Genomic DNA, 15504 nt, shown 5'->3' on the forward strand with positions numbered 1-15504 from the left:
GCCTGCCCTGGAGAGCTGGTTAATCAGCTCAGTGGTCTAGTAAACTAAGATATAGCTTAACTTTTCATACTAAGAGGCCCCTGTCTATGACCATGGCCCTAAAATGCATGACTAATGATGATGGAGTAATTTCATTGTTCCTACTTTACTTTTCTAGTCTCATTGGGATTAGGTTAAAACATCATGTGAGTGAGAGAGAGAAGAGAGAGAGAGAGAGAGAGAGAGAAAATTTTCATTTTGGCACTGTATATATCCTTTCAGCTTTAGCATATATAGTGTACAATCATGCATTGTATATGGGAATCTTTCTACATAAGGGTCTGCTCATATTTTAATATATTTTAATATCATCAACTGTTTCACAAGTATCTGTAGTAGGTTCTAGAAATTACCTATCACTGATAAGAGGGGCTACTTAAATGATGAAAGCTAACAATACTAAGTATAGTACAGTGCTGCTGGTGAATAGAAAAATGTGATCAATATTCACTTTAGAGCCATCCATAATTGAAGAACACTGGCGCAACCAACAACTACATTATAATTGATATATTAACTGAGGAACGAACATCGTTATTTTTCAATACTTCTCTAGCTATGACAACTGACAAGAATACTAATTCACACCACTATATATTCCTGTTCATAGGCATGTAAGCAAGTTATACGTTCAAAAAATTTACTTGTATCATTAAATCATAAGAAAAATGTTATCAGTTTCAGTGATCAGTTTCAGTGATAATGTAGATACTATAATCTACAGTTTATGTAACATGTATTTGTCACTGTACAATGTATTCTCACCTCCCATGTATTGATAAGTGGCAACTGTATTCTTGCCTTGCATGTATATTGACAAAGTAACCTTTAGTCACATTTCAAATCAATGCCCATGAGTATATTTGCCCCTCTCAAGTTTGGTTGCTTACACACATTGTCCTTATATATTTATAACCTTACCTAATAAAGAACCTACATTTTAGATGAGCTTGTTTCACGTCTCATACCAATCAACACGGTGCACTGAGGTATTACAGGAAGAAGTCACAAGAAGTAAGCGAAGATACAGGAGACTTACACAACAGACTTTATTTGCTGGTATGTATTGTGTATCATTTCTGTTAGATTCTGTTTTAAGCCTGTGTTGGAGTAAACAGAACATTATTCACAATAGAGTCTCCATTTTCTCAGGATGAAAATGACGACACCCAACTCTCCCAGGCAGAGTTCACAAGACCCTTCTCAGGACGAACGCGATGACACCCCATTCGCCCAGCGGCCACACTCCCCACCCGCTCTCTATCCCCAGACGACGATACCCCAATCAGCTGATTTCCTTTCATGCATACACCTAGAAAAAATACAGATCGAGGATCATGCCAGGATCAGACAAGACAAGGAAAGGGAGAGACAAAGAAAATAGGAAGAATTAAGGGACCAACAACAGAGAGAGGAGGACGAAATTCGCAGGCAACAAGAAGTAGACCGCTACACCGCCTTTCTGCAAATGTTAGCCCTTCCTTGTACAGCAAACAACCACAGGAAGCCCCAGCGCGCCTCCCCCGACACCTGCAGCTCCTACCTCACCACAACAAGGTGCAGTGACCTTGTCAGTATCCCCTCCACAGAAAGGAATCGCCCAGAACCCATCCCCGCTTCGTCCAGATGCAACTTTTCAAATTTTTCAGGAATATGACATCGATGGGACGATTATTCAGTCATGAGTGGATCACCCAAGTTACCCAGAAAACAATTAATCCAGATGAGGATGTATGTCTTGCATGGAACTATAAAAGGATCTCAAAGCACACCCTAGAAATACACCAGACACACGCATTAAGTGTCGTGAGGAGTCTTGGATGCCCTTCAAGAACACTCAGCAGCCCATACAATGAGAATCTACATACGTGAGGTTGCCACCTGAAACACAGTTAGGAGTCTTTTCCCAGACTTGCACATAAAAACTCAAGAACATTGCAGAGGACGTAGACGTCCATCACAGTAGATCTTCAGTTTGTGACCAAACCCAGATGAAGATGATCATCCTCATGGGAGTCAGGGTTGAAGAACTGATTGAGAAACTAATAGCCCTCGACACCGCCTCTCTCCAGGATATTATCAAAATGTGTTGCACCTATGAGGCCACCAGGAAGGCCACTTCTGCAATTTGTGCTTTGCTCTCTCAAACTACAATAAGCAGAAGAAACATGGAAAGGGTGCCACCCCTACCACACCATCACAGAGTGTTTCATGCTAGTCATGCAACTGCATGCACAGATCCACAGAGAAGTGTCCAGCAGCAGACAGCACATGCAGCAACTGTTCCCACAAGGGGAATTGAGCCAAGGCTCAGAGGTGCCCTGCCAGACAGGTCCAGTGCCGCCACTGCAAACAACAAGGATATTACAACAAGTGCTGCCAGAAGAAGACAAGGGATGCCAAACAGGGTACCACTTCCAGTGCCAAGGCTACATCACCCTCTCAGGCAGAACCCCAGCTGTTGTTGGGCAGAAAACCCTCTTCTGCCAGACACACAGCCAACTCTCCTTTTCCCTCTTGTATGATGACCGTCCAGGATTCAGATGTTTGCCAGAACAGGTGCCAACATCTCTGTTATGGCCCTCAGCATCTTGACCTTCTCCATCCCTAAAATTACAACCTCCACACGTTACCCCCCCGATTTTCACCACAGATGGTTTCTCGACAGAAGTACCTGCCTTAAGATCCTTCACCTTCACAGCCATTCTCTCCTTGGCTAAGGGATCTTGTTGAGTGAGGATCCAAGTCCATGAACGTGTCTGAATGTTCCTGCTGTCATATAGCCACTGCAAAGAGTTGGCCATTATTCCGTCAGGGTTTCCCACACCTGTTCTGGATGTTACCCATGTCAGTATGTATTTTCCGGCTGCCTGCCTTCAAACGCCACCACGTCACTGGATCACCGTTGACCTCAGGCCAAAGTAAAGCAGCCCAGCCAGCCTCACCCTCACCATTGTCCAGCATCTGCAGCGTTGATCTGAAGGCCAAGTTCTTCACCACTGTAGATGCCCTGCATGGGTACTGGTAAATACAACTTGCAGAGGAGGATCAAAACATTCACCACACCCTATGGCTGTTTCCAGTATCGCACAGAGGTCCAGTGGGATTTGCGGCCACAGGAGGCACCTACTGCCTTCGGGGAGACAAGGCTCTGCAAGGTACTGAGAATTGCGTCATGGTAGTTGATGACATCCTGCTGTTTGGCGAGGATTTCCCCAGCCATCATACTTAACAAGGACAAGTTTGTGGTCACCACCTCCAGTGTTACCTTCTGCAGATTTCGGATCTCCAAAGACGGCATTTCAGCAGACACCAACAAAGCAGCAGCAATTAAGGACTTCCCTAAACTGACAAACTTGATGATTCGTTCATTCATGGGGTTAGAGAACCAACTGGCTGACTTTATGCCTGAGACAGCTAATGCAGCTCAGCCTCTTAGACCTCTTATGAGCCCCAAGCATATATTTGTATGGACTGCAGATCAGGACGGAGCATTTTGTCAGGTGAAAACTGCCCTGGCTAGCCCACCAGTCCTTGCCGCCTCGATCCAGTCCTCCCAGTTATCCTACAGATGACGCTTCTCGACTCAACAGACTAGGATATCTTCTATACAATGGAAGACTCTGCTTAGTACAGTGTGGCTCTCGTTTCCCTGCATGACAGAGGCCGAGATGTGCTCACATACCGACACATGGAATAGCCAGGCTATGTTCAAATGCAAACTGTACCTGATAGGCATCCAATATTTTACATTGACAGACCATTGCCCACTGGTGCCAATTCTCAACCATTACACTCTGGATGCGGTCAAGAATCCCAGTCTGCAATCACGTGCCCCCACCAGCCAGCTCACACCACAGGAGGAAACCTACTGTGTTAAGGTTGGGCCATACATCAGGACCATCAGCACTGCTCAAGCAGCAGCCCAAGAAGACAATACCTCACCCCAGGATTATTCAAAATCTTCGAGCTTCAGCGAGGAGGACCCGTCGTACATCCATCTTCGATTTCCTACCAATTGCTACATCTTACATAATCAGTTGCTCCCATTCTGGAAACTACGAGACAGCCTCTCAGTATATGCTAAACTCGTACTTTATGGAGATAGGATTGTAGTTCCTGCTGCCCTTCACCGGCGCTTTCTATCATGTCTCCATGATAGTCATGGAGGAATACAAGGCACAAAGGGACGGGCACAACAGACTGTTTACTAGCCAGAAATCAACTCTGACATTGCAAGTGCTGTCCAAGCTTGCGAGTCTTGCCAGGTTTTACAACCCAGCTTCCAGCAGGAACCTCTTCAAAATGATGACCACCCTACCAGGCCCTAAAAGTCAGCATCAGTGGACTTCTTCAGCGTCACAGGGAAGTCATTCTTCATCATGACCAACAGGCTTTCTGGCTGGCCTGTGGTTGCTCCATGCTACAGTGACACTACCACGTCTGCAATGATAACGGTCTTCTGCAAATATTTCACAGAGGTCGGTGTCCCACTTCGCCTCAGGACTGATGGTGAACCTCAATACAACGGCTGTGACTTCAAGGATTTCATGGGGCAATGGGAGTACATCATCTTGTTACTTCCCCTGCACTATCTGCAGTCCAATGGCCATGTTGATACCACCTGTGAAGGCTGTGAAGCATATTATACTGAAGACAGCACCCTCCAGCAACATCGATTGTGAAGACTTAGATTGTGGCCTCTTGCAGTCACAAAACACTCCAAACTTCATGGGTCGCTTCCCTGTAAAAATCCTGTTTACTAGCCAGGAATCGACTCTGACATCCTAAATACTGTCCAAGTTTGCAAGCCTAGCCAGTTTTACAACCCAGCCTCCAGCAGGAACCTCTTCAAAACAACGAGCACCCTACTAGGGCCCTATTAGTCTGTATCACGGACTACTTCTATGTCACAGGGAAGTCATTCCTCATCGTGACCAACAGGCTTTCTGGTTGGCTTGTGGTCGCCCCATGCTACAGTGACACTACCACCTCTGCAATGATAAGGATCTTCTGCAGTTATTTCAGGGAGGTCAGTGTCCCACTTCAACTTAGGACTGATAGTGAACCTCAATTCACCAACCATGAACTCAGGGATTTCATGGAGCGATGGGGAGGACTTCATCTCATTACTTCCCTGCACTATCTGCAGTCCACTGGCCATGCTGATGGCACTGTGAAGCATCTTTGAAGACAGCACTCTCCAGCAACATCGACTGTTAAGGCTTCAACCATTGTCTCTTGGAGTTACAGAATACTCCAAACTTCACAGGCCACTCCCCTACACAAATCTTGTTTATTAGCCAGGAATCGACTCTTGCCGACATTGTAAGTACTGCCGAAACATGGATCTTGTCAGGTTTACCCCAGCCTCAGCAGAACCTCATGCAAAATGATGACCACCCTACCAGGCTTAAGTCAGCATCCGGCCCGGACTTCTTCTTGTCGCCAGAAGTCATTCCTCATCGTGACCAACAGGCTTTCTGGTTGGCCTGTGGGTGCTCCATGCTACAGTAACTTTCTACACCTCTGCAATGATAAGGTCTTCAAATATTTATTTCATGAGTCGGTGTCCCACTTCGCCTCAGGACTGATGGTGAACCTCAATACACCAGCCGTGACATCAAGGATTTCATGGGGCAATGGGAGTACATCATCATGTTACGTCCCCTGCACTATCCACAGTCCAATGGCCATGTTGATACCACTGTGAAGGCTGTGAAGCATATTATACTGAAGACAGCACCCTCCACCAACATCAATTGTGAAGACTTAGGAGTGTTTTGTGACTGCGAGAGGCCACATTCTAAGTCTTCACATGATGTTCCTGGAGTTGCTGTCTTCAGTATAATATGCTTCACAGCCTTCTCAGTGGTATCAACATGGCCATTGGAAGGCGGATAGTAGGGACGAACATGATGATGTACTCCCATTTATGAAATCATGATGTCACGGCTGGTGTATTGAGGTTCACCATCAGTCCTGAGGCGAAGTGGGACACCGACCTCCATGAAATATTTGAAGAAGACCCTTATCATTGCAGAGGTGGTAGTGTCACTGTAGCATGGAGCACCCACAGGCCAACCAGAAAGCCTGTTGGTCACGATGAGGAATGACTTTTCCTGATGACGAACCGGGGCTGATGACTTTAAACCTGTAGGAAACATCATCGACACGAAAGGTGAGGTTGGGTGTAAACCTGACAAGATCAAGACAGCACTTCAGGTCGCTAAGAGCCGATTCCCGGTTAACAAACTTTTGATTTTTGCAGGGGAGCAGCCGTGAAGTTTGAAGTGTTCTGTCCTCCAAGACCATGGTCAGAAGTCTTCCGATCGATGTTGCTGGAGAGTGCTGTCTTCAGATGCTTCACAGTGCCATCAATAGCCAGTGTGCCAGATAGTGCAGGAAGTAATGAGATGATGTACTCCCCATCGCTCCATGAAATCAATGAGTTCGTGGTTGGTGAATTCGAGTTTCCTATCGGTCCTAAGTTAGGGACACTGACTCCCTGAAATAACTGCAGAAGATCCTTATCATTGCAGAGGTGGTAGTGTCACTGTAGCATGGGGCCACCATAGGCCAGCCAGAAAACCTGTTGGTCACAATGAGGAATGACTTCCCTGCGACATTGAAGAAGTTCATGTGATACAGATTAGAAGAGCCCTTGTAGGGTGGTCGTCATTTTGAAGAGGTTCCTGCTGGAGGCTGGGTTGTAAAACTGGCTAGGCTTGCAAGCTTGGACAGTAACTTAGGATGTCAGAGTCGATTCCTGGCTAGTAAACAGGATTTTTGCAGGGAAGCGGCCCATAAAGTTGGGAGTGTTTTATGACTGCAAGAGGCCACAATCTAACTTCATGAACCCCTTCCCTGCAAAAATCCTGTTTACTAGCCAGGAATTGACTCTGACATCCTAAGTACTGTCCAAGCTTGCAAGCCTAGCCAGTTTTATAACCCAGCCTCCAGCAGAAACCTCTTCACAACGACGACCACCCTACAAGGGCCCTTCTAGTCTGTATCACGGACTTCTTCAATATCACAGGGAGGTCATTCTTTATCGTGACCAACAGGCTTTCTGGCTGGCCTGTGGTTGCCCCATGCTACAGTGACACTACCACCTTGGCAATGATAAGGATCTTCTGCAGTTATTTCAGGGAGGTCAGTGTCCCACTTCAACTTAGGACTGATAGTGAAGCTCAATTCACCAACCACAAACTCAGTGATTTCATGGAACGATGGGGAGTACATCATCTCATTACTTCCCCGCACTATCTGCAGTCCACTGGCCATGCTGATGGCACTGTGAAGCATCTTTGAAGACAGCACCCTCCAGCAACATCGACTGTGAAAACTTCGACCATGGTCTCTTGGAGTTACAGAACACTCTAAACTTCACGGGCTGTTCCCCTGGACAAATCTTGTTTATTGGCCAGGAATCAACTCTTGACATTGCAAGTACTGTCCAAGCTTGCGAGTCTTGCCAGGTTTTACAACCCAGCCTCCAGCAGGAACCTCTTCAAAATGATACCTACCCTACCAGGCCCTAAAAGTCAGCATCAGTGGACTTCAACATCGCAGGAAAGTCATTCCTTATCATGATCGACAGGCTTTCTGGCTGGCCTGTGGGTGCTCCATGCTACAGTGACACCACCACCTCTGCAATGATAAGGGTCTTCTGCAAATATTTCACGGAGGTCAGTGTCCCACTTCGGCTCAGGACTGATGGTGGACCTCAATGCACCAACCGTGAATCAGGGATTTCACGGAGCGATGGGGAGTACATAATTTCATCACTTTTTCGCACTATCCGCAGTCCAATGGCCATGTTGATACCACTGTGAAGGCTGTGAAGCATATTATACTGAAGACAGCACCCTCCAGCAACACTGATTGTGAACTTAGAATGTGGCCTCTATGTGGCCTCTTGGAGTCACAGAACACTTCAAACTTCATGGGCAACTCCCCTGCAAAAATCCTGTTTGCTAGCCAGGAATCGACTCTCACATCCTAAGTACTGTCCAAGCTTGGAAGCCTAGCCACGTTTTACAACCCAGCCTCCAGTAGGAACCTCTTCAAAACAACGACCTCCCTACTAGGGCCCTTCAAGTCTGTATCAGCGGACTTCTTCAATGTCATAGGAAGTCATTCCTCACTGTGACTGACAGGCTTTCTAGCTGGCTTGTGGTTGCCCCATGCTACAGTGACATTACCATTTCTGCAAGGATAAGGATCTAATGCAGATATTTCAGGGAGGTCGGTGTCCCATTTCACCTCAGGATCGATGGTGGACCTCAATGCACCAACCATGAATTCAGGGATTTCATGAAACAATGGGGAGTACATCATCTCATTACTTCCTTGCACTATCTGCAGTCCAGTGGCCTTGCTGAGACAGCTGTGAAGCATCTTATGCTGAAGACAACGCTCTCAAGCAACATCAACTGTGAAGACTTCAACCGTGGCCTCTTGGAGTTATGCAACACTCCAAACTTCACGGGCCCCTCCCCTGCACAAATCCTATATGGCCACCCACATCGCTCTTGTGTGCCTGCTTATCCTCAGTCATTCTTGCAGGAATGGCTCGATGAGGCCAAGGACCAGGTTTTCCAGATGAAGAACCCACTGATAAGTGGCAAACTGTATTCTTGCCTCACATGTATATATTGATAAGTGGCAAGTGAACACATTCAAATCCAATGCCTAGCAACACCGTTTCCCCTCTCCGAGTTTGGTTGCTCACACGCATTGTACCTAATAAAGAACCAACATTTTAGATGAGTTTGTTTCATGTCTCATCCCAACCAATAGATAACACATGATAAAACCTATTAGTAAACTACAATGAAGCATTACCTTAGGAATGTAAGAATAAGTAGCACATGAAACTAGTCTATTTGAGCACTCACATGGATATTATCTAAAATTTTTAAAATTTTGGAATATGGTAATGCCCTATGATTGACAGTAAGAGCTGTAGTTCCAATCTTGATATACTATATGCCTTGAATTAACATAAACTCATCTTAAAACTTACAATTACTTTTCAAGTCTTGATGTATAAGGATGTGGAACTAAACAATAAGGCCAAATAAATGAAAAACCTAAAACCCTGCCTTCAGGAAAAGAAAGAAGGGGAGGGAAAGCATAGCTCCTAGCCCTAAAGGAAGAGGTGGATCTGCAATTGGTAAGAAAAATGTTACAAGAATCTGAGAAAAGCATTATCCAATAAATTCCTTAAATTGCCAGAAGAGAGAAAGAAACAGCCACTGGATTGAGCAATAAATTACACAGTCTTTATGGTTACTGCCCAGTGTTACTTTACTGCCTAAGAACAAGATGAACTGGCAATTACATAGCTGCCCATGAGTTGTCATTTGACTTGTATGGTAAATTATAAAAACCATCATCACATAATAGTAGTAGTGCCTTCTGTTTATAATTTGTTTAGAAATCATGTTTAGGTACTGAAATAGTAAAGTAGCTTGAAACTTCTGAGAAAAGGCTCTCATGCATGGAGCGTATTGCAACATATAGAGTTTTAGATAACATAAAAATGTGTAATATTTTCCATAAAGGCAATCTGACAATTTAGTAACTGAACAACATAAAATTCCTAATAGACTACCATTAGGGCTGCATTACACATTACTGTAATAAGCATTAATTGATTCATTCAGAAAGTGCTGAAAATTCAGTATTGCATCATAAATCTAAACAATAATATTGTGATCTGCAAACTTGTTCTTATCTTCACAAAAAGAACCAAACTGCAGACAAACTCATACAAAACAATGGTGTTCAGTTTCAAAAACACACGGACAGTAACAGAAAAATGAATAAATAAGCACAAGAAAGCACAAGCTAAAAGAAATATTATTCACTGGTTGTACCTTTGGGGACATCTTGACAAGCTGTTTCCTCTGCAATATGAGTGAGTAAAATACAATCAAGAAAAATACTGGTATGGCAACCAATTAATGAGAAATACAGCTGCATTATACAGTATTGTTTTTAAAAACTGACCCATTAAATATTAAGTTATCTTCTAAGCTACATGTTCAAAACAGTACTATTATGGCTTTATTCAAAGAACTAAAGGTGTGGCACAATGAATCAAGAAATCTCAGAACATTTATACAGATATGTGATCTCTGGCATGTTAGTAAACTGTATTTATTTCACCATAAACCAATCATTTGTATAATGCCTACATTGTGGTCTTTGAATGTCCCAGAAATGCTACAAAATTCTAGTCCTGGAGCCTTACAATAAGAGTTTGTTCTTGTAAGATCTTATAACCATGATACTTTTAGGTACAGTGACTTAGGAACAGTGACTCAACTTCAGAATTGTGCCTCTACCAACCATAAGTGCAGAACAAGACCAAGCCTGAGTTGAGAAACATTTGGAGAGTAGTATTTTGGCAGATGCCACAGACTTCTGCGAAGAAAAGGTCTTCCCAGATTTGTTAACCTTCTTAGTCTCTAAGCAAGTTTCTTTATCACTCGGACCTTCAAAGATCTCTCTTGGAGGTGAGATGTCACTGAGTTTTGCCAAGAATTTGCAAAGCACCTGAGACTCCAAAAACAAGCTTCTCCTAGCCACAGTCACTAAGGCACCAAACCCAGTTACAAAAACAGGGTTCAACAACAACCTGCATTGGGCTGTGATTGGTAACCACCCTGAAGATGACAAACCTGAAGCATCCGTGGCTCTACAAGACTAAGTCTGTATTTTCTATATGCTGAATATGGTCTGCAACATTTAAAAAAAATATATAAAAAAAAAATTTTGAAACATGCTTTTATTAAAATGCACTAAAAAGTACACAGAAATTTTTTTAGACACACCAGGATTTTCTTACAATTTATCATGTCTACAAAAACAAAAGCATGGGTGCCAAACATGGAAAGAAATGCTATAAGAAAAGAAATATTTTTTATTTCTTGTAGCATTTCCTTCCATGTTTGGCACCCACGCTTTTAATTTTGTAGACATGATTAATTGGGAGAAAATCTTGGTTGTGTCTCAAAAACTTATTTTGTACTTTTTAGTGCATTTTAATAAAAGCGTGTTTTAAAAAAAATGTTATATTTTTTTATTTTATACTTTTTAATTTTGACAGAAATTGTAATAGATATATGATTGTAACTAATAAAATGGAACGTGATACCCTGTCGAGTCAAAGAAGGTTTGAAAAATTCATAGCTATTAACTTGGTAGAATTCTACCAAGTCAAAAAAAGGAATGAAAAATCCGGAGATTTTCATACAAATCATGAGATACTGGGAGAGGTCACTGTAGGGTCACTAGAGGTCACTGCTGACACACTGGTCACTGCTGACACACTGATCATGTAAGGTTGTATTATCACCAGGATTGAGTAACCATGCAAAATTTCAAGTTCATCAGACGAAGGCAACAGGTCGAAAATTTGGTTACAAGATTTGACACAGAAGTCAAGTTAAATACAAGCATGTAAAAACAGAGAGGCTACAGAAAATGAGAAAGGGAAGTTCAACTCCAAAGCTCATGACTGACCCAGCTTTCAATGACTCATCCTACTTGGTTTTTACCTCCCTTTGACAACTGCAGTCTTGGACTTTCTATGTGATGTAATGCTGAGAATGGCAAGCAAAATTTAAAGTACAAATTATGACAAACAAATGGCCTCATCACATCTTTTCTCCCATCCACTCCAGTGGCTGAAATTTCCATTATAGCCAGGGCTCTCTTCTCAGGCATTTTGACTGGTACAGTGGAGCTGTCTTGTCAGATTCTATTTTCCTTCTCCCCTCTGAAAAGAGCTTCACAGTGGCAGATATGAACATTACAAGTACTTTTTTGGAAGTTCTTGACAGTGGCTAATTGGCAAGAGTAGGTCTTGGGGTGACATATTTTTTGCTGTAGGCATGGGCCAAGCCACTGGACCACCCCGATAGTGCCAATAGAATCCTAACTTTTTAATGGTGCTGTACCTCTTTACCAAGGCTGTAATGAAGAGGACGACTCTGGGGTGAAGTTTCTCCAACTTTTTGTCTTCAAATCTCAGAGAGCTGACTTTAGGATACCATGGACCCATTTCTGTTCCTGTGGGCCTCATTTAAGAACTCTGCAGCAATGGACTTAATGACAATCAGTACAGCCATGAGGGACTTCGGGAGAATCCTCAGCTAGATCAGGCTATAGCATTGAACAGCTTTCAAGAAGAACCAGCAGCTAAATCAGTCTGTGTATAAGAGAAAAAGGCAGCAATGGCCACCATTCAGGTTATTTCCTTTTCCTCCTGCCAAGATAACTCCAGCAAAGAGACAGCAGTTGCCCTTTTGGCCTAAAACCAGTGATAGGAAATGAAGCCAATTCTTCGTCAAGTCTTCCCTAACTCCTTTTCTACCAGTAGAGGATTATCTCCAGAAGTTCTGGAAATCATTGCTGCATTTAGGGGAAGAACCTTGGGTTATGGAAGTTGTCAAGAACAACTTTATCAATTTCCATTTCTCATAACAGGAATCCATGTTTTCATCGCTCCCAGTAGGTTTCAACATTCCCAGGCAATACTATACATACAAGGTTTTAAGTGCTAGACAGTGAGATGAGGCAAGCTGAAGAATTTGGCTATAGAGGAGGTACTGGGTGACTTGCAAGGTTTTCACAGTCACCTTTTTAGTTTCCAAGGTGGCAGGAGGATGGCAGACTACTATCAACTTCCTTCTGTTGAACAGCTTTCTTCAGCAAACTGCCTTCAGGGTGAACACCGGAGCCTCAATTTACCACTGCATCAGGAAAGAAGACTTTCAGGCATTGCTGGGCCTCAGGATGAATATTTTTGCTTCCTAATTCCCTAAACTTTGAGAAAATAGGTTTGTCTCATCTAGGCAGGGAAGATGTTTCAATGTGATATTCTTCAGCCTGACTAGTGATCACACTATCAGCAGCAGAACAACGCTAAAATCTGCACCCCTTTGTTCATGTATGCCATTGGTTATGCCTGCATTTTATCTAAGAGAAGTTGGAATAAATTTCATCCATGATCAAGAGGGCAAGATCGAGAGATTTTTATTTTTGAATCATTAGTTTTGTTCTGGGCCACATCCTCTGGCCAATATATTGTAAGTCTTTGGTCAGCATCTTTCATTTTGAGACATTTTCCCTTCAGTCACTTGAGAATTTTTTCTCAGCAAATGAAGCTCACAAGATCCTGGCCATCAATTTCTCAATCAGAGGAGTACTTACTCTCAGCCTTGTACAATGTTCTCAAGGACCTTCAATGAGGGAATGATTCTCAGTAGCTTGTGGTAGGAGTACCCCTACTACTTGGCTCACAGGAGATTTTAATCTTTATGGCAGTATCAAAACAAGGATTGGAAGAGCACCTGGACCACTGAAAGATAGGAACATGCATTTACAAGACAAATTACATCACACTTCCACTTACATCACACATCCACTTACATCACACATCCACTTACATCTCACATCCACTTCCTGAAGTTGAAAGTTGCCTTTCTATGCATCCAACCCTTTGCTCAGTTTGTAAGATATACTGATTTTCATTTTGATGGGTCATCAATGGTGCTGACAACCTCATAAGAGGGAGGCAGGTTCTTCCATCTGCATGGTCACTACACCAGATCTGTAAAGCTCTTTGTGAAACTTGTATCTTTTCATAAGCCTCAACTGCAAGTTGCCAGTTTACTGTTCTACCCAACTGAACCCAGAAGCCTAGAAAATAAATACACTGCACTACTGTAATATGGAAGTGTAAGTGCCTCAAAGAGCCTAGTATGGATGGAAGTACTCTTGATTAACTGGCCCTGTTAAGAGGAAATACCTGGAGTATTCCCAAGCAGGAGAAGCTGCTTTGCAAACTGCACTTACGGAAATTCCACAGGAACCTAGAGATGTTGTAGCTACATGCATGGAGGTTATCCAGCAGTGCCTCATAAGTAGAAAGTTCTCAGCATATGCAACTTTAGCTAACACCAGATCTATCTCAGCTTAACCATCAACTTATATTAATCCAGTCAAGGCCACTACCCTTATAATGGCATGTTTCGCTTGTTTCCTAGCTCTCTTCTATCATTCTTTCATAACTGTCATCCTCACACACAGACATCTAGGGTTGCTAGCAACTGCCTCATATATATCGCAAGTGTCTTCGTTTCCTAAACATATACAAGTGATTTATTTCTCTTTCAGGGACTCATCCATTCTCATAAGAATCTCTGTACTTGGGCTCCCTATCTATCTTGATTCTCTCCATGGATCATGCAAGTCACACAATAAGCAACCCTGGAATGTTATAATTTCAAAACCTCCCTGCATAATAGTGATTATGGCTATATAGTATATGAGTGATAGGTTTGCTGTGGAATAAAGATCTAATTTTTTTATATTTGTTTTTAAACAAACCTAAAATGCACAGTTTGCTCCCTCGTCTCAACTTGGCTGCTCTCACAGTCTCGTCCAAACTACGTGACGTGAAAAGTGAGACAAGAAACTGCTGTCCTTCTGGATCCAACCGGCACAAACATAAAACTACTACCACAACTCTATCTGTCAGACAGATTTGTTTGAAAAATTGGCTTAATTTTACGAGAAACTGGAATAGTCAAAAGAAATTTTTTATGACACCTGACAAGTACTATATAAATTGAAACAAACAACAATGCACACAGGAAAAAAGAGTGAAGAGTATACTGTACAGAGGGAAATTATCTTCTTACACTAGCTTACCTCTGAGGCAGTAGAAGACAAATCTGTTGGCTTCTCTGTCAGCTCACTTGAGTCATCTGGATTCTCATCATAGCCTTTGACAGTGTCATCATCTGAGTAAGTGACAGAAGCTGGAGCTGGTCTTGGTGGAGATTTTGTATTAACAACAGCGGTTGCCCCAATAACAGATCTTCGGCCCAAGGTGCTTCTCTTACTCATGGTACCTCTTCTCGATTGCCGCATTTCAAAGGTAGAGAAGGCAGTTTCATCTGTATTCAAGGACTCTTCCATTGTCTTATTAGCGGCTTCTTCTGTCAGGATCAAGAAAAACAGATAATCAAGCCATGAGATTCATTAAACAATGTTCTACATACTGTACTAACTTCAATGCAAGTAAAATAATAGGCAGTTTCATTCTTAAAAAAGTATGATGGAGTGTTTTGGAAACAGTAATTCTGATGCAACTTATTTAGGCAAAAATTTCTTAAAACACATAGTGGTAATCATAACATCTGATGTTAAAATAAAAATTACTTTCAACATAAGCTGAAAGTAAACTGATTGATTCAAAAATAAACTAAATTTGTCTAGACAGTGTCAGAAAGGAATTCTTTTTACTATATAAATTTAGAGCAATATTTCTGAGAAAAATATAACAGCACTCAAGCTAGAGCACATATAAAAGAGCAATGAGCCTTTGTAACTTCTGGTACAGTAAACTATATTTAAAATTTTGATGTTCTAACATCATTA

The 15504-nt window shown here is 42.5% G+C and overlaps 2 protein-coding genes across 17 annotated transcripts in view; one reads left to right on the plus strand and one right to left on the minus strand.

Annotated features, from left to right (window-relative positions):
• LOC136835707 (uncharacterized) overlaps positions 1-1329 on the plus strand; it is a 63735-nt gene extending 62406 nt beyond the window's left edge. For all 3 annotated transcript variants that reach the window (XR_010852249.1, XR_010852248.1, XM_067099563.1), the window contains 2 exons: positions 984-1098; positions 1192-1329. Coding sequence is in view for 1 of the 3 variants with exons in the window: in XM_067099563.1 (XP_066955664.1) it covers positions 984-1098; positions 1192-1196 (120 nt within the window). In the remaining 2 variants the exon portion in view is untranslated. The remainder of the gene's footprint in view (positions 1-983; positions 1099-1191) is intronic.
• sdk (sidekick cell adhesion molecule) overlaps positions 1-15504 on the minus strand; it is a 213856-nt gene that overhangs the window by 10730 nt on the left and 187622 nt on the right. For 9 of the 14 annotated variants that reach the window (XM_067099560.1, XM_067099556.1, XM_067099558.1 and 6 more), the window contains one exon: positions 14773-15062. In XM_067099560.1, the coding sequence (XP_066955661.1) occupies positions 14773-15062 (290 nt within the window). The remainder of the gene's footprint in view (positions 1-14772; positions 15063-15504) is intronic. The other 5 variants (XM_067099562.1, XM_067099559.1, XM_067099557.1 and 2 more) reach the window with 1 other exon arrangement.

Source organism: Macrobrachium rosenbergii, chromosome 55, assembly GCF_040412425.1.
Source record: "Macrobrachium rosenbergii isolate ZJJX-2024 chromosome 55, ASM4041242v1, whole genome shotgun sequence".
NCBI lineage: Eukaryota > Metazoa > Arthropoda > Malacostraca > Decapoda > Palaemonidae > Macrobrachium > Macrobrachium rosenbergii.